This window comes from Schistocerca gregaria, chromosome 1 (genome assembly GCF_023897955.1).
Source record: "Schistocerca gregaria isolate iqSchGreg1 chromosome 1, iqSchGreg1.2, whole genome shotgun sequence".
NCBI classification, from domain to species: Eukaryota; Metazoa; Arthropoda; class Insecta; order Orthoptera; family Acrididae; genus Schistocerca; species Schistocerca gregaria.
In genome coordinates, this window is record NC_064920.1 from 1,067,285,054 (window position 1) to 1,067,305,794 (window position 20,741).

A 20,741-nucleotide genomic window follows, 5' to 3' on the forward strand; every position below is an offset into this window, starting at 1 on the left:
GGGGATATTGAACGTATACCGAGAAGGGCAGCACGAAATGTCACAGGTTTGTTTAATCCGTGGGAGTGTGTGACAGAGATATTGAAGGAGGTGAATTGAAAGATGCTTGAAGATATACGCCAACTATCCCGAGAAAGTTGTAAAACCGGCTTTAAATGGTGGCTCCAGAAATGTACTGCAACGCCCTGCGTATCGCTCACACAAGGATCGTGAGGATAAGATTAGAATGATTACTGCACTCTCAGAGGCTTTCAAACATTCTTTCTTCCCGCACTTCATTCATGATTGTAGCAGGAAGAAACCCTAATAACTGGTACAATGGTTTGTACCCTCTGCCATGCACCTCCCGGTGGTTTGCAAAGTATAAAGAATCGTTATAGGGTTAAGGGGATTAAATTTCGCTGTTAACAAAGGTTTATCTTAAAAGCAAAGATATGTGACTTCTATCAAGTTTTGTTTTGTACGACATTGCTATTTGTTGGTATTGGTTCTGTGTTTTCTTTCTTTTCTTTTTTTTCATTGTGTGCAAACATGAAATGCTCAGAGCGAGCGCTGACATTGTTGCACGAAACACACAAATACGTCTCTGGCCCTGATCCAGACTTTAGCCTCTGGCTCTTCAATAATCGGCAGTCATATCGATAAACTATAGCATTTTAATCACGTTTAAGTCAATGAATCACTAACACCTTTCACAAGCAATTCAATTCAGAAGGAAACATTCCACACAAGACGGCGCCATTACCAACATGCCCTCTACAAACACGATACATTTCAAATACACCGCACCAACATGACGTCACACAACACAGATAAGAAATTAATCAAAGCATACGGATGGTATCGTTCAGAAATTCTTCAGCGTATCCTGCTACAAGTCTGCTAATTTCCAGACCAACTGTTCTATAACAGCATTAAAGGATTGCGTGAGATATGAAGTAAGGAAAGAGGTTGTATTTTCTGCTGTGTCTACGCAGTCAATGAGAGCAGCAGACAGATGATGAGTTTCGAAGGAGAAATTGTCACAATGTCAAGTCAAAGTGTCACAGTCTCCGAAATCTTAGAACGTTCGAAGAAACAAGCAAATATTTTGATAACGAAGTTTATTAATTTAAATTAAGCTGTGCTATTAGGATGGAAGTATTATAATTCCATGGCTATTAGTCCCAGCCTAACCACAACTTTGAAATTCGTGAAATTTTCGCAAGGAACAAGTATATATGACAACAAAAATTGTTAATTTAATTTTTGCGAGTAAAATTGATATTCCAACCTATCATAGGCTTTGGGGCAAGGTATAGGTCATAGCACAACCAGCTATTTTAACGTTAACATTCGTGACAAAATCTACCACAGTAGCTGCGTGAGCGGTGACACCACGCAGAAAAACAGGATGTGTGCGACATGGTGACAACAACTTAGACGTGAACTGACAAATAGAGAGACGCGAACTGACAAATACAGATTGCATTAGCGAGATCATTACGATGTTAATAGAGAGATCATCAACTTCAAACATGAACACGAAGTATCACTTAAGCAACAAGAAGAAAGTTGCATGCAATATACAATGTGTACAAAGTAAGAAAAAAGGAGTTTGTAAATGAGGAAATCGGGAATTACGTGTAAGCAGTGCAACAGAAGACTGCATTTTTTCTCCTTTTTCAATTTATTGGATTTCTGGAGGTGCCTGTTCAGCCAATTCAGCACTGGTGTACCAGTTATGGCGTTACGAACAACCAGAGCCGGGGGCTCCTTCGCTAGGCAAATCCGTCACACTGACCGCGCAGTTGCCGAGGCGGATAACGAATGCTTTGCTATCCGATTGAAATCTGGCGACTGTAAGTACGAAAAGGGGAGGAAACTGATTAAAAACAGTATGCAAGATTTGCAAAAGCGTTAAGCAGGAATTTTGGGGAGCAGATTAAGATGGAAGCACTCAAGGCAGCCAGCAGTATGATGGCAGGCCCAACAACGAAAAGGAAGTTTTAAAAGTCGCAAGTCCAGGATGTCAGTTGGAGTAGAGGAGGTGCCAATGTCGGCCGCGGTGGTGTAGCGGTTGTAGGCGCTCAGTCCGGAACCGCGCGACTGCTACAGTCGCAGGTTCGAATCCTGCCTCGGGCATGGATGTGTGTGATGCCCTTAGGTTAGTTAGGTTTAAGTAGTTCTAAGTTCTAGGGGACTGATGACCACAGATGTTAAGTCCCATAGTGCTCAGAGCCATTTGAACCATTTTTTTGAGGTGCCAATAATACTAGTAAAGAAAACAGCTAATCAAATAGCGTTACCATTGGCACACATAGCAAACTTGTCAATGGCTGAGGGCGTGTTTCCACAGAAACTGAAAATTTCTAAAGGCGTTCCCCTGCTGAAAAAGGGTGATAAGGTTAAAATAGAAAACTAAAGACCTGTCTCACTTCTCCCAACTTTCTCTAAGGTTTTAGAGATACTAATGAAATATAGAGTCACACATAATCCTAATATCCACAACCTGATAAAACAGTAAGCAGCATAAATTTCAAGCTGGGAGAAGTACTGAAATAGCTGTACTGGAATACACATAAGAAATAATCACTAAATTGGAAGACGGAAAAAGTGTAGTTGGGATAAATCTAGATTTGTCAAAAGCCTTTGACACTGTTGGTCACAGCATACTTTTGGAAAAGATTGAAGCTATAGGTATCAGAGGACCAGTAAAAAAGTGGTTTGAGTCTTATCTGGAAAAGAGGATGCAGGTGGTTGAAATTACAGCACCAAATATTAATCAAAAAATTAAACTAAGATCAGATCCAAAGGAGGTCACAGTAGGAGCACTCCAAGGAAGTGTATTAGGCCCGTTGCTGTTCCTCATTTACATTAATGATATTCAGGTGTCAGAGAGAAAAGCTAGAAGAATTTTATTTGCTGATGATACTAGTTTAATAGTTAGTGATATGAAACAGTCATAGCACAGTACTGTGGACCATGTCCTACAAGATATACAAAAATGGTTTAGTGCTAACAAGCTAACACTGAATGCAAAAAAAGAGGGCAAACAACTTGAAAGAGTACAGTGTGCAAAATTCCTCGGTATGCACATTGATGAGAAGATTAACTGGAAGGATCGTGTGGTGAGCTTAGCACTAAAACTAAATTCAGCATGTTTTGTACTTAGAATAATTTTAAGAGTTTGTAGTAATGACTGTACAAGATTAGTATATTTTGGCTATTTTCAGTCCAATGCATCCTACGGGATAGTATTCTGTGGAAAAACAAATTGCCGTCTAAATGAGATTTTCAAATTACAAAAACACGCTATTTGGATAATGATCCATAGACCACCTCAAACACATTATAGGCCCCTTTTTAAAGCATTGAAAATTTTAACAATTCCATCATTATACATTCTGAAATGTCTGTTGGTGATCAAAAGAAATCAGGACAAAATGAAAACCAATACAGACTACCATAATTACGATATGCGGCAATGTAAAGATCTCCATTTACAAGCTGTAACAAGGACCAAAGTCAGAAACATGTATGTAATCAAGACATCAAACTTGTTAATGCACTACCAAAACATATCAAAGAGCTGGAAAATGAGGATAAATTTAAAACTGTTATAGAGAACCACTTGCTTGACAAATGTTATTACAGCATAAGGGAATATCTCTGCGCAACTGTAATAGATTCATATGAATTCAGCACAGATAAAAATTGTGTAAATATATTATATAGTTGTTACAATATTCCCTGACAAACCCTATATCACAAATGTGATCATTGTGATGGTAATAAGTAAATAAATAAATAAAGAAAAACAGTGATCGTAATGAAATAATTTTTTTGTGCAAGAAAATGAGTTTGAAGCACCTTGCTTATATGTCTCACACAAACATTCTATCCGTAAACAAACCACCGCCACAATTTGTTGCCTAGGTTTTAAATGAAGAGATTACTGCTGCCAACAAGTGTTTATCGAATATATGCAAACCGTTCAAAAACGTTTACGTTGTTGATATTTGTGAAGTAGGTTGAAAAGTTAATACTTCACATGGATTCCATCTGAATATAACATAGGAAAACAACTTATGACACAAAAATTCTTCTTCCTCACGTCTAATTTCCCGTTATGGTACTCCATCTCCTATATAGTCTTCCAATATTTCTTCTTCAACTGAAATTATAATTGAGAGCTGTTAATGGGAATCTGTCTCCACTCATGTGGTCTGCGTGTTCCTACCATTTTCTCCTATTATCCTTTATTTGTTCATTTAGGTTATATATTCCTAAATCATACCTTATATCTTCATTTTGTTTTCGACCTTCACTAATATGTTGTCCTACACTTCTTAGAAACCTCATTTCTTGAGCTAATGTTCTACTGTCTTGCCATCTTGTTGTTGTGAATGCTTCATTTACACAAGTAGGGGTTGGTAATGCTATTGTTTTATAAATTTTCAGATGGGTTTCTTTTCTGGATTTATTCTGCAAATCTTTTATGATGGTTCCATGCATGACAGTAGACTTTTAGACTCCCATGTGAAGGTCATCTTTTGTCTGTAATCAGAGTTAAGCCCTCTGCTTATAAAATTACATTATGTCTAGAGTCACGATCTAAATGAAACCCATTTGTGATCAACATTTTCCATTTGCTGATAATAACTTCACATATACACTAATGGCCATTAAAATTGCTTCACCAAGAAGAAATGCAGATGATAAATCGGTATTCATTGAACAAATATATTATACTAGAATTGACATGTGATTACATTTTCACGCACTTTGGGTGCATAGATCCTGAGAAATCAGTACCCAGAACAACCACCTCTGGCCATAATAACGGCCTTGATACGCCTGGGCATTGAGTCAAACAGAGCTTGGATGGCGTGTACAGGCACAGCTACCCATGCAGCTTCAACACGATACCATAGTTCGTCAAGAGTAGTGACTGGCGTATTGTGACGAGCCAGTTGCTCGGCCACCATTGACCAGACGTTTTCAATTGGCGAGAGATCTGGAGAATGTGCTGGCCAGTGCAGCAGTCGAACATTTTCTGTACCCAGAAAGGCCCAAACAGGACCTGCAACAGTGGTCGTGCATTATCCTGTTGAAATGTAGGGTTTTGCAGGGATCAAATGAAGGGTAGAGCCACGGGTCCTAACACATCTGAAATGTAATGTCCACTGTTCAAAGTGCCGTCAATGCGAACAAGAGGTGACCGAGATGTGTAACCAATGCCACCCCATACCATCATGCTGGGTGATACGCCAGTATGGTGATGACGAATACACACTTCCAATGTGTGTTCACTGCGATGTCGCCAAACACGGATGTGACCATCATGATGCTGTAAACAGAACCTGGATTCATCCGAAAAAATGACGTTCTGCCATTCGTGCACCCAGGTTTGTCGTTGAGTACACCATTGCAGGTGCTCCTGTCTGTGATACAGCGTCAGGGGTAACCGCATCCATGGTCTCTGAGCTGATAGTCCATGTGCAAACGTCATCAAACTGTTCGTGCAGATGGTTGTTGTCTTGCAAACATCCCCATCTGTTGACTCAGGGATCGAGATGTGACTGCACGATCTGTTACAGCCGTGCAGATAAGGTGCCTGTCATCTCGACTGCTACTGATACAAGGCCATTGGGATTCTGCACGGCGTTCTGTATTACCCTCCTGAACCCAACAAATCCATATTCTGCTAACAGTCATTGGATCTCGACTAACGCGAGCAGCAATGTCGTGATACGATAAACCACAATCATGATAGGCTACAATCCGGCCTTTATCAAAGTCGGAAACGTGATGGTATGCATTTCTCCTCCTTACACGAGGCATCTCAACAACGTTTTACCAGGCAATGCCGGTCAACTGCTGTTTGTGTATGAGAAATCGGTTGGAAACTTTCCTCATGTCAGCACGTTGTAGGTGTCGCCACCAGTGCTAACCTTGTGTGAATTCTCTGAAAAGCTGATCATTTGCATATCACAGCATGTTCTTCCTGTAAGTTAAATTTTGCATCTGTAGCACGTCACCTTCCTGGTGTAGCAATTTTAATGGCCAGTAGTGTATCTTTCCAAGAGTGTTGAAGAAAAACACAAAAATTACTGAAAGAAATACAGAGGCACCATCATATTCCTGAAGCACTTAAAGCAGTACTGATACCATGACCAAAATCTGTAACAGCAGGAAAAACACTAGAAACAGCAGCAACGCCAACACTAACAACAACTATGACAGACGCAATAGCAGTAAAAACAACATCGACACAGGCAGAAGAATTGACACAAAAACTAGAATCGTTATCAGTAGAAGCATCAGAACCATCCACAGCAGCCACAAAATCTACAACAGCAACTGCATAACCAGCAGATTCAGTATCAACAGCAACAGAACCAGGAGAAGCAAGGAAACTACTGTACAAAGATTCATGAAACACCAGCAACACTAGCAGTAGCAGCTCCACCAGGACAACACTGTTTGAAGAGGAGCCAGAGGCCTAGTAGGCTTATATTTACTTCACACAATGATGATTTTTTATGGCTTCAAACCAAGAAAAGAAAAAGAATATGACAAATCATCTGCCAAACTCGCATATTTGTCATAACAGCTTCATATTTTTGAACATGTAGTCTTGAAAGTAAAATCGAAATATTGGAGGAGTCCTTAACACAATAATAAGTGTCCTTTTCTCTTTTTATCCAGGTGTTGGGTTAAACTGGAACAAATAGATTACTATAAACCAGTAGGTTATAAAAATGTAGATAGTTTCTCCATGTCTCAGTGCTGATAGGTTGGTTCTATAAGTATGTTTTCATTAGACTTTAGTGCACTTGATCTCATATGGGCATGTGTAGAGAAACATTTTGAAATTATGGATATCATATGTAATGTAATGTAATGAAAGTTTCACTGACACACTTGTTTAATTTTAGGTTATTTAAAAGCTCCCTTCAGTGTGAATTCACTCAGGTTTCTTCCATAATCCATATGTTCCATTCCTCTCTCATATACACTTTAAACAGTTTATTTATTGAGCTGTCAAGAGGTTGCAGTTGTGAAGTAAGTAACCCCAGAATAACAGGCTGTTATTTCCCTGTCTCACTTTCTACTTCACAGAATTTTTCAAATGACTACTAAACTGAACCATTGGCCTTGCAGTTGGTAGGTAGGCTTGCATACCTCAGTGATGCCATACTGCAGGTGCAATCACAACAGAGGGGTGACTGTGGAGAGGCTAGACAAATATGTGATTCCTGAAGAGGGGCAGCAGCCTTTTCAGTAGTTGCAGGGGCAAAAGTCTGCATGATTGACTGAACTGGCACTGTAACATCAACCAAAACAGCATTGCTGTGCTGGTACTGTGAATGACTGAAAGCAAGGGGAAACTACAGCTGTAACTTTTCCCAAGGGCATGCAGTTTTCCTGTATGGTTAAATGTCATTGGTGTCCTCCTGTGTAAAATATTCCAGAGGTAAAATATTCCCCCATAGGGATCTCCAAGTGGGGACTACTCAGGATGATGTCATTATCAGGAGAAACAGTACTGGTATTCTGTGGGTTGGAGTGTGGAGAGTCAGATCCCTTAATCGGGCATGTAGGTTAGAAAATTTAAAAAGGGACGTGGATAGTTTAAGGTTAGGTATAGTGGTAATTTGTGATTTTTGGTGGCAGGAGGAACATGACTTAAGGTCAGGTGAATGCAGGGTTGTAACTACAAAATCAAATAGGGGTAATGCAGGAGTAGGTTTAATAATGAATAAAAGCAATGGGAATGCCAAAAGCTATTACAAACAGCAAAGTGAACATATTATTGTAGCCAAGATAGACATGAAGCCCACACCTACCACAGTAGTATATGTTTATATGCCAACTAGCTCCGCAGATGATTATGCTGAAACTGAAGAAATGAGAAATGTAAGATAAGATAAAAGAAATTATTCAAATAGTTGAGGGAGAAAAAATTTAATAGTTATGGGAGACTGGAATTTGACAGTAGGAAAAGGAAGAGAAGGAAAAGTAGTGCGTGAATATGGGCTGCGGGTAAGGAATGAAAGAGGAAGCCGCCTCGTAGAATTTTGCACACAGTATAACTTAATCATTGCTAACACTTGGTTTAAGAATCATGAATGAAGGTTGTATACATGGAAGAGATATGGAGACACCAGGTTTCAGATTGATTGTATAATGCTAAGATAGGGATTTAGGAACCAGGTTTTAAATTGTTAGACATTTCTAGCGGCAGATGTGGACTCTGAACACAATTTGTTGGTTATGAACTGTAGGTTAAAACTGAAGAAACTGCAGAAAGGTAGGAATTTAAGGAGATGAGACCTGGATAAAATAAAAGAGCTAGAGGTAGCAGAGAGTTTCAGAGGGAGCATTAGGGAACGATTGACAAGAACAGGGGAAAGGAATACAGTAGAAGAAGAATAATGGATAGCTTTGAGAGATGAAATAGTGAAGGCAGCAGAGGATCAAGTAGGTAAAAAGACGAGGGCTAGTAGACACCCTTGCGTAACACAAGAGGTATTGAATTTAATTGATGGAAGGAGAAAATATAAAAATACAGTAAATGAAGCAGGTGAAAAATAATACAAAAGTCTCAAAAATGAGATTGACAGGAAGTGGAAAATGATTAAATGGGAATGACTTTAGGACAAATGTAAGGTTGGAGAAGCATATATCACTAGGGGTAAGACAGAGGCTGCCTGCAGAAAAATTAGAGAAGTTTGGAGAAAAGAGAACCATCTGTATGAATATCAAGAGCTCAGATGGTAGACCAGTCCTGAGCAAAGAAGGGAAAGCAGAAAGGTGGAAGTTGTTTATAGAGGGTCTGTACTTGGGTGATTTACTTGAGGGCAATAGTACAGAAATGGAAGAGGACATAGATGAAGATGAGATGGGGGATATGATACTGTGTGAAGAATTTGACAGAGCACTGAAAGACCTAAGTAGAAACAAGGCTCTGGGAGTAGACATCATTCCATTAGAACTGCTGATAGCCTTGGGAGAGCCAGTCATGACCAAGCTCTTTCATCTGGTAGGCAAGATGTATGAGGCTGGTGAAGTACCCTCAGACTTCAAGAAGAATATAATAATTACTATTCCAAAGAAAGCAAGTGCTAACAAGTATGAGAATTACTGAACCATCAGTTCAATAAGCCACAGTTGCAAAATTCTAAAACAAATTCTTTACAGATGAATGGAAAAACTGGTAGCAGCTGACCTTGGGGAAGATCAGTTTGGATTCTGTAGGAATGTAGGATCATGAGTGGCAGTGCTGACCCTAAAACTTATCTGAGAAGCTAGGTTAAGGAAAGGCAAACCTACGTTTATAGCATTTGTAGACTTTTGACAATGTTGACTGTAATACTCTCTTTCAAATTCTGTAGGTGGCAGGGATAAAATACAGGGAGTGAAAGGTTATTTAGAATTTTTGCAGAAACGAGAAGGCAGTTATAACAGTCGAGCAGGAACGAAAGGGAAGCAGTGGTTGAGAAGGGAGTGAGACAGGGTTTTAGCTTATCCCCAATGTTAGTCAATCTTTACATTGAATAAGCAGTAAAGGAAACCAAAGAAAAATTTGGAGTAGGAATTAGAAGCCAGGGAGAAGAAATAAAAACCTTGGAGTTTGCCAATGACATTGTACTTCTGTCAGAGACAGCAAAGGACTTGGAAGAGCAGCTGAATGAAATGGACTGTGTCTTGAAAGGTAGACAAAGATGAACATCAACAAAAACAAAACAAGGATAATTGAATGTAGTTGAATTGAATTAGGTGATGTTGAGGCAATTAGATTAGGAAATGTGACACTTAAAGTAATAGATGAGTTTCAATATTTGGCAGCAAAATAACTGATGATGATTGAAACAGAGAGGATATAAAACGTAGGCTGGCAAGGAAAACATTTCTGAAGAAGAGAAAATTGTTAACATTGAGCATAGATTTGAGTGTCAGGGAGTCTTTTCTGAAAGTATTTATATAAAGTGTTACCATGTACGAATGTGAAACATGGATGATAAAAAGTTTAGACAGGAAGAGTACAGAAGCTTTTGAAATGTATTGCTACAGAAGAATGCTGAAGATTAGATAGGTAGATCACATAACTAATAAGGAGGTACTGAATAGAATTGGAGAGAAGAGGAATTTGTGGCACAACTTGTGTAGAAGTAGGGATCAGTTGGGTGGACACATTCTGAGGCATCAAGGGATCTCTAATTTAGTACTGGAGGGAAGCTTGGAGGTTAAAAATTGTAGAGGGAGACCAAGAGATGACTACACTAAGCAGATTCAGAAGAATGTAGGTTGCAGAAGTTACTCGGATATGAAGAGGCTTGCACAGGATACAGTAGCATGAAGAGCTGTGTCAAATCAGTTTTTGGACTGAAGACCACAACAAGAACATTTAAACTGATCTGGCACAAAAAGAGAACTTTTCTTCCATAAAGCACCTTTTCTCCTCTCCCACACTCTGTTAAATCCATAATTTCATACCAGTCTCATCCGTCCAATCAATATCATGTACATAAACACCAAAACCTGGTAGTATTTCAGAAATTACTGATATTGATTTGCACTTGAAAATGATCACTGGATTAAGTTTAATACCATCAGCACAAGATGAAAGGACAAAGTGTAGTGCATTTTTTCATCTTGACATGTTTTTATAGTTACTGTTTTAGCACCTTTCATGGCAACACTTCTGTGACTTGGCAGATCAAATGTCAGAAGAGTTTTGTTTTGTACTTATTCACCATCTGGATTAGTTCCTTGGTGGCTTTCTTTTGATATTGAATAGTAAAGCAATGGTAAGATAATATTTTTTCTTCTTACTCTTGTGGCATTTTCTAAGATATTTTGGTTTTGGTTTGCATGCTAAGTCCATGACACTTCATAAACCTGTAGCACTAACCAACTACACCCTTAAAGTCTGTTAAGTTCCACTGTAGCACTAGCTTATGAGTGTGCATTTGAATCATATTAGTGTTAATTCCAATGCCATTTTCTCAGTCTCCTTGAATCTGTTTCAGTATGCCACCCTCTAGTTTTGGCCAGTTTGCATTCAGTCGTCAGTTTACACATGTAGTGCACCTTAATTTTTTTCAGTTCTTCTTTATTAGACTGCCAATCGCAAATGGTTTTTTCTGTTCTTGCTGAAATGCTGCTCAGCTGCTCTGTTTCCATGTTCTTCTGTATTTACTATACTTCATTTTATAACTTGCATCACTTAAATACCTTTTATTTTTTACCATGACAAAACTAGCTACTAGCAAAAATATGATACTGCTACTGATAACACAAATCACTTTCAATTCTGGTTCACTGGCACTGTAGACTGCAATGATGCATCATAGGCTAGACAGTGTTCTGGGTTTGTGATGGCGGGGCTTGCACGTTCCACATTTTTACAGAATCCAAATAGATCTTATCCGAGGTCAGCTTCTACCAGTTTTTCCATTCTTCTCTAAAGAATTCATGTTAGTATTTTGCAACCATCACTCAGTTAACTTGATAGTTCACTAATATTCATGACTGTCAGTACACAGTTTCTTTGGAAATTGGAATTGTTACATTCTTCTTGGCATCTGAGGGTATTTTGCCTGTCTCACACATCTTGCACACCAGATGGAAGAGTATTATCATGGCTGGCTTCCCCAAGGCTTTCAGTATTCTGACAGAATGTCATCTAATCCTGTAGGCTTGTTTCAAGATAGGTTTTTCAGTGCTCTGTCAAATTCAGCTTACAAATATAATATTTCCCATCTCATCTTTATCTACGTCCACTTCCATTTCTATAATATTGTGTACATCTCCCTTGTATAGACCTTCTGTATACTCATTCCATCTTTTAGTTTTCCCTTCTATGCTTAGGACTGGTTTTCCATCTGAGCTCTTGACATTCATGCATATGCTTGTATTTTTTCTAAAGAGCTCTTTTAATTTCCCTATAGACTGTATTTATCTTCCCCTAGTGAGGTACACATCTAAATCCTTACATTCCTCCTTAGTCATTTTGCACTACATGTCAATCTAATTTTTTAGATGTTTGTATTCCATTTAGCCTGCATTTTTTATATTTTCTTCTTTCATGAATTAAATTCAATATTTCCTGTATTATCCAAGAATTTCTGTTAGGCCTTATCTTTTTACTGGTTTCTTTCTCTGCTGCCCTCGCTATTTCATTTCACAAAGCTATCTGTTCATCTTCTTATCCACTGTTCTAGTCAGTCATTGCTTAATGCTCCCTCGGAAACTTACAAGCACTGGTCCTTTCAACCTGTCTAGGTCCTGTCTCCTCAATTTCCTACCTTCTGAAATCTCTGTTTACCATTATATAATCAATCTGAAACTTCCAGTGTCTCCAGGTCTCTTCCACATATATAATCTCCTTTCACGATTGTTAAACCAAGTGTTAGCTCTGTGCAGAATTCTACCAGGCAGCTTCCTCTTTCATTCCTTTCCCCCATCCATATTCATCTGTAGTTTTTCCCCCCTCTTCCTTTTCCTACTATCTAATTCCAGTTCCCCATCACAATTAAATTTTTGTCTCCCTTAAGTATCTGAATAATTTCTTTTATGCAATCATATATTTCTTCAATCTCTTCATCATCTGCGGAGCCAGCTGGCATGTAAACTTGTACTACTGTAGCGGGTGTTGTCTTTGTGTCCATCTTGGCAACAATAATGCATTCATTGTGCTGTTCATGAGAGCTTACCTGCATTCCTATTTTCTTATTCATTATTGAACCCAATCCTGCATTAGCCCTATTTGATTTGTTTTTATAGCCCTGTATGCACCTGACCAAAAGTCCTGTTCTGCCTGTCACCCAAAATCGCTGATTCCTACTATATCTATCTTCAATATTCCTTTTTTAAATTTTCTAACCTATTTGCATGTTTAAGGGATCTAACATTCCATTCTCCGATTCGTGGAATGCCAGTTTTGTTTTTACTGATGAGGACGTCCTCCTGAGTAGTGCCTGCCCAGAGATCCAAATGGGGGACTATTTTACATCCAGAATATTTTACCTAAAATAGTTGTCTATTGTCATTGTCTATTTGTCTATTGAGATCCCAAGAGGTTGCTGTCATTATTTAACCATAAAGTAGAGCTGTGTGGCATCGGGAAAAATTGCGGCTGTAGTTTCCCCTTGCTTTTAGCTGTTTGCGGTACCAGCAAGGTCATTTTGGTTGATGCCACAAGGCCAGATCAGTCAGCCATCCTGACTATTGTCCCACCAACTACTGAAAATGCTGCTGTCCCTCTTTAGGTCCGAAATGCTTGTCTGGTCTCATACCAGATACAATTTTGTTGTGGTTACACCTCCAGTAAACCTAGGGTAAAAATGTTACTGAATACCATAAGGCATTACAGTTCCCATTACGTTAATTTGAAACCTAGTAGACTAAAAGCTTGCTTAGATAGTGTCTCTGTTAACTGTGTCTTGGTTAACTGTGTTCATGATGTGTATTCCACAGACGTGAAAGATTTTATTTTCTCAGATCACAGCATATTAACAGTAGGGTGAAAACATTTTATAAAAATGGACAGGAACAAGTCCCAACAAAACTTCACTATGTCAGTATCATAATACTAACAGAATACAATCTTAAAAAACTGGCACACCTGTTGAACATAACTGAAAAATTGTTTCTGACAAGGAGAGGCCCCCAGGGGTGGGATCGAGTTTTTTTTTTTTTTAAACATCTATACAGTAATGTAGGTTATGGTCCTAGATATCTCTTCCTGCAGTCATTCACTGTAGTGAGTCCTCATTTGTGAATAATTGATCAAAAAAATTTTGTGGTTTTTGTGTGACTGTTCTATTGTTTCAAAATCAATAACATGAATTTTATGGGCAATTTTGTGTTGTGGTAAGTGCATAAACCTCATGTGTAAGAGGTCATCGGTTTGAAATTGGTTGAGTGTTTCAAAATTTTTAGTTTTAAATGTTTATGGAAATTACTTTGGTCATTATTTTTATTCAGTTAGTTGGCTTAAATGAATCTTTTCATTACTAATCCTTGCTCATGTCATTTTAATCAATGTATTAACTTCTTCAATTGTTCTCTTTTTTTCTTTTTATCTTTTTTTCATTTGGAATCTTTATGCATGTAATTTTTTCTATTTTTTGTATTGACTTTGATTTAATTTCTTCCATTTGATCATTATCTATTTTCATCTATGATATTGCATTCATTATTTCTATTCGTGACTTTGCTTGAATATAATTTTACTTTTAACCGCTTCTTTTGTTTACATCTGCATCGGAATTATTTTATCCATAGTGAAACAAGAATTTATGTTTTAATTGTTTGCGTCCTGATTGCCATAAAGAAAGTACATCTTGTCTGTAGCAAAACATACAGTTCTGACACCATAGCCAACAAATGTAAACAGATTATTTTGTTTTTCATTTTTAACTGATTTTCAAAGTTTAAATATTATGATAGATAAATAAAAATATTTAAAATCAAATGCAAAAAGATTTCAAATGAAGAAAAAGATATGAAAACATAGGAACAAATGAGAAAGTTAATATGATGTTAAACTGATGCAACAAAAGATTAATGATTTAAAAAGTACATTTAAGCCAGGTAACTGATTGTTATTTTTAATCACTCATTTACATAAAAAATTAAAAATAAACAAATTTGAAACACCTGACAAGGTTTGAAACCATGACATTCTCATGTCAGGCTAGTATGCTAATGCCTATAACATTATTCACATCAGTTTCTAGCTCTAGAACAGTCAAGCAAAATTAAACAAATTTTTTGTCACTTACGCTGAAATGAGAGCCCTCCACGGTGAAGGGCTGCAGGGTAAGATACCTAGGACCCTAACCTACATCATGGTATAGATGATTTAAAAAAATCCATCCCATACCTAGGGACCTCACCCTGTAAGAAGTAGTTCCAAAGCCCAACTTGTTTATGAAATCTTCAACAGTTATTTAATTAGTATCTTACTTATCAGGTTCCAAAGAAAAAAAACATAAACTAGAAAGGCAAAACCATGGTACACCAAAGAACTGGAGAAACTAAAGAATAAACTGCTATTATTAAAAGGCGTAAGCAACGTTCATAATTCCGATAAAATTGAGGACCTTCAAAAATTTACTAAGGAACTGCACAAGAAAGAGTTACAGTTTGCTAAACAGAGATCCAACAGTAATTTAACAAAAAAAAAAAAAAATAAAAACCAATGCAAAGCAGCCTTGTCAGTAATTAGTAATATTGAAGGTGTAGTCAGAAACTCTGATAATACAGTTCCAATAGTAGCAGATACATTCAATAAAACTTTGTAAGCTGTGAAGAGGAAATCAAAAAGTCTGTAAGAAAATCTAAGGAAACATATATGGAGAATACAAACCTAAATCATGATCGGACCAGACCTTCTTTAAGCAACTTTATGGAAGTAAACTAAGAGGAAATTCTTGAAATTCTCAAAGACATGAAAAATTCATGTAGTTCAGATATTTTTAATACACACACACAACATAATGTTTTGTATCAGCCCAGTTCCCAGAACTCCTGAAGATAGACGTTGACTGTGGATATTTTATCACAGGCACAGTCCCTTTGACTGTTCAGAGATGTCACTATACCCACCCAAAGATGTATACAACCATGCATGAGAAGCGCATATTAGGTGCAGTGGATCTGACAGATGATCATTTCCAGTCATTCCACCAGGAAGGAGGTATACGGCTCACTTTGTCTTTACTTCAACTATGCCTAGACGGTCAAAACATGTACAAAACATTGAACGAGCAATTTTCATTTGTCTGCACCTTATCACGCATTCATAATTAACATCTTTGCTAATGCTTATGATTGAGCAGTGTTTCAATTTTTTGTTTTTCAATACATCTTAATTTTACAATATCGTGGAGGTCTTTTGCCGTGTACGTTGACATGTTATGGAGACGTATAGTACTTTTTTTTTTGTATGTATTTACGAGATATGTCCACAAAGTAAGTTTCATTTGGTTATATAAAACAAATGTGTATAGATACAGAAAAAATATTTATTGTACAAAAATCTACAACTATTAAACTACTTTTCTACAGAGCTTCCGAAATTTTGTAGGCACTTGTCATAGCGTGGCACAAGCTTTCGCATGCCTTCTTCATAGAAGGTTGCTACCTGTGTATTCAACCATGTGGTAACATGTTATTTCAGCTCGTCATCATCATTGAAGTGTTGACCACCATGGACAGATTTTAGGTATAAGAAGAGATGAAAGTCGTTAGGAGCGAGGTCCGGGGTGTACAGAGGATGATCAAATATGTCCCAGTGAAATTCCCATAAGAGTTGTTTGGTCACATTCGCCTTGTGAGGTCAGGCATTATCGTGGAAAAAACAACACCTTTTGACAGTAATCCTTGGCACTTGTTCTGTATTGTGCGGCACAATTTCTTAATGGTCTCGCAGTAACCATGTGCATTGATTGTTTGGCATTGTAATACGAAATGAATCAGCAAAATGCCTTTTATGTCCCAAAAAATAGTGCACATGATTTTTGAGGTGTCAAGATTTGTTTAGTCTTAACCTTCATTGGGGATGAAGTGTGCCTCCATTCAACTGATTGTCGTTTTGTTTCAGGGGTGTCGTATGATACCCACATTTCATCCCCCATGACTATCCGAGAAAGAGAACCATTGCCTTCTTCATTGTAGCGTGTCAAAAACTGAAGTGCACTGCACACGCATTGGTTTTTGTGTTGTTCAGTAAGAATTTTGGGTACCCAACCTGAGCAAAGTTTTCGAAATTTCCGTTTTTCAGCAACAATTTCATGAATTAGTGATCATGAGATTTGCAGAACTTCCATAGTTAGGGCACTAAGTGTAAACTTACGGTTGTGCTTAATTGTCTCTTCAGTTGTGTGAACCAGTTCAGATCATTAACCACAGACAGGCGTCCACTTCATTCTTCATCATGCACTTGATCACGTCCTTCATTGAACAGTCTGACCCATCTTCTAACCATTGAATTACTCATAGCATTTTACCTGTAAACCTCACAGATTTTCTGATGAATTTCCTTTGATTTAATTTTCTTTGCATTTAGAAAACTAATCACAGATCTGTTTTCACATGCAGCAGCATTTTCTATTACAGCTGACATTATAAAGAAGCACTACAAGCTTTCATGTGACACAATAAAATTAATTGGTTTTTGTAAAAATCACATATTTAAATGTGTGTGTACTCTGCAGCGAATAGAAACTGATAAATGTCACAGAGGTACACTGCAACAATTCATATTTCATTTTTCATTTGCCTTATGTAACCTTTGTATAATGATCCTTATAACTAAATTGTTTACTCGAGGTGTGGCCCATTTCTTCATTTGGTACCTGCTACCCTCAATGTAATTCTCTTCTTCTGAGCTGTCATAATGCACTGGTCATTGAAAGAAAAAACTTAAAACTAATTGCACTTCATAGCTCGGTGGCCACTGATGCTTTTAGTCATTGCATATGTTCATAGATATTTCCATACCTTGTGTAAATTCATTGACATTTGTCTATTCTGTTACCCATTATGATCATTTACTCTGCAAAGAAAATGATTTGACATTTCTCATGGTATTTTGTCGTTAGATCTTAGCTTACATGTCTCCTATAGTTTTTCATAATGCCTCCTTTTGCCTGTGAACACATTGTTTATAGCTTAGTATTTAATTAAATCTCTGTGTACACATGTCAATAGGTTCCTTAGTTCTTAGATAGTAGATGTAATTGTGTAGTATTTCTGTTTACTTTGTATTTAAGTTAAGTAGTTATATATATCACATTCGTATTTTGTTGCACTTTCTGTTAACCTGTCACGCATGTGCACATGTCAGTGCCTCCTCTCCTACTACTGATGTCAGTGCGTACTGTTGAGTGCGGACAGGTGAGCCATAAGCTAACTTAGAGTTATGTACACTATGTACAATTATCGTGTAATAGAAAGAAAAAAAACTACCAAGCTTAATCATTCTATAAAAGCTTTTATGTCTTTGTGGGGGTGGAGACCCTGTCTCTTCCTGTTTTCTCCCAGGGTATGGTATTTTGGAAATCATGTATGGACCTGAATACAGTAACTTCCAGTTCTTATTCAGTTTGCCAATTTTTGTCAATTTAGGATGCATCGTAAGAGGACTCGTTGCCCTTCAAAAATTTGTGTAACACATTTCAATGTCTTATTATAAATTTTCTTTTTATGCTCAGCCTTGTTTTCTAGTGTAAACATGGGTTGTTTGATTTTGTCTTGTAGTGTCATGTCTTTAGTGGGTACCTTTGGTATGGGCGACTCCCACTCTTTTTTTTTTTTTTTTTTTTTTTTTTTTTTGGAACATCAATTCATTAGGTGTGAAACCTGTTGAAGAATGTGGAAGGTTATTGACAACTTGCATGAATGGAGTTATGTACTCTGCCTGTTGGGTGTGTTTGAGAGGGGTGAATGAACTAACAGACCAGTTAAATTGTTTAAAGACTCGTTCTACTAGGCTTGCTTCTAGGTGAAAAACGCTTACTAATATACGCTTCATGCCCTGTGAGATCATAAATTGTTTCCACTTTTGCACCTTTGGTTTACCTACTCTTCTCAAATAGTCTCCCTCAATTCTTTTTCTGATAATTGTGGCTATTGCATTTTTAATGGTATACATTTTGATATGTTTCAAGAAAATATTGTTTAGTGCTACTACGTATCTTACTCCTCTTTTACTTCTTGGATATGGACCAGCTATGTCCAGGGATACTACATCTAGAAGGTTTTTTGTAAGTATTGGGTGTAGCTCAGTATATTCTGACACAATGGACTATTTTGACTTTTGACATATTGCACACTTTCTTAATACCTGTAGGACTCATCTTCTCAAATTTGGAAAATGACAAAGTGCTGCAATTTTTGCAGTACATTTGCCTACTCCATAATGTCCTCATACTTTATGTGTGTGTCTTATAAATTCGTCGATTTAATCTTCAGGAACACACACACACACACACACACACACACACACACACACACACACACACACCACTGATCGGATTTTTCATGTTTCCTATGAAACAAAACGCCCTTGTACTCCTGATACTATTTACTTACCTTCCCACCTTCATCCTGCTCAAAGTTTTGCATTACTTTCCTCCATCTGCGATCTTGCTGTCGTGTAATTTTCATTTTATTACAAAACTTACGGTACCCAGACTGTTGTGTTGTACCTAGTGTTAATAACGTTTTGATTTCTGCATCTTGCTCTGTTAATTCACCAAATTCCTCTAAACCATGCGGTAACCTAGATAAGGCGTCTGCAATAACATTTTGACTTCTTTTAACATAAATGATTTTGAAATTGAATTCTTGTAAATATAGACACTACCTAGTTAATGTACAGTGCAATAGTTTACAAGTTAAAAGAAATGACAGTGACTGATGGTGACGTAAAATTTGTTATTCTTTCCCCACAAAAATATTAAAACTTCTTAAATGCCCATATTACCGCCAAACTTTCCAATTCTGACACAGAGCAAGATCATTCAGCTTCTGATAATGTGCGACTAGCAAAATTGATGACCTTGGGTACTTCCTTACCTTCTTCCTCTCACATATGGAACAAGCATGCCCCCAGCCCTTGAGATGAGGGATCTGTGCATAGACAAAAATCCTTCAACATGTCAGGGTGGCTAAGAATGTTTGCATTGACTAATCCGTGCTTCATGTTGTTAAAGTTCTCTTGACACTTAATATACCATAACCAAAGCCTATTTTTTTGTAACAAGCTGAGCAATGTGTCACTGCTCATCAGTTGCTGTGGTATGAATTTATGAAAAAAGGATGCTAGTCCTAAAAAAGCTTTTAGTTATTTTTTATTCCTTGGAGCTGGACAATTGCATATGGCATCAAGTTTTTTCAGGTCAGGTAATATACCTTTTTCTGACACAACATGTCCTAAAAATTTGACTTGCTCCTTTCCATAACTAGACTTTTTTAAATTGGCTGTTACTCTGTAATCTGCAAATTGTTGAAGCGCCTTTTCAATGAGCCTGATATGTTCTAACCAAGTGGGTATGGCTATTAGCATGTCATATACATAAACAGTGATTTTGCTAAGCAATTCTGGTCCCAAAACCTTGTCCAATGCAGCTATAAACACTATTGCACTAATGTTCAGTCCAAAAGGTAGAACATGGAATTCGTAACTTATGCCACCACAAACAAATGCTGTATATTTTCGACTTTCTTCATGGAGCTTTATTTGCCAGTAGGACACTTGAGATTCAGTATACTGAAATATTTTGTGTTGTAAAACTTTAAAAGCTGTTCTTCCAAGGTGTCTGGTCTTATGTGTACTGGCACTATAATCTTATTGATACATCTAGCATCGAGAACTAATCTTACAGAACTGTCTGGTTTACTTATTGTTAATATTGGACTACAATAGGGTGAAAATGAAGGTTGTATAATTCCTTATTTAATCATATGATTGATCTCTTTCCTTACTGCCTCTCGTTTTGCCAATGGAATAGGATATGACATGACACAAAATGTCTCATGTGGATAGACTTCAAATTTATATTCATAGTCTTTGATTACTCCTGGTTCATTACTGAAAACATCTGCATACTTAAATAACAAGTTAGAAAGTTCTTGTCATTGGATATCATTTAGTATCTGTGAATCACTTAGTTCCTGCTCTACCATTTCGTAACTAAACAAAGTGTTTGCTTCTTGTTCAGTATCAGATTTGTTTG

At 37.3% G+C, this 20,741-nt stretch overlaps 1 protein-coding gene across 5 annotated transcripts in view; it reads left to right on the forward strand.

Moving 5' to 3' along the window:
- The window catches only part of LOC126281423 (ATP-dependent zinc metalloprotease YME1L-like), a 252,411-nt gene that overhangs the window by 1,323 nt on the left and 230,347 nt on the right, over window positions 1–20,741 (forward strand). The window contains exon 1 of one of the 5 annotated variants that reach the window (XM_049980395.1): window positions 15,844–15,972. The exons of 2 other annotated variants lie outside the window; for them this stretch is intronic. In XM_049980395.1, coding sequence (XP_049836352.1) covers window positions 15,913–15,972 — 60 coding nt within the window. In that variant the 5' untranslated portion in view covers window positions 15,844–15,912. Of the gene's footprint in view, window positions 1–15,843; window positions 15,973–20,741 lie in introns of those variants that run through there. 2 more of the 5 variants (XM_049980404.1, XM_049980370.1) reach the window with 2 other exon arrangements.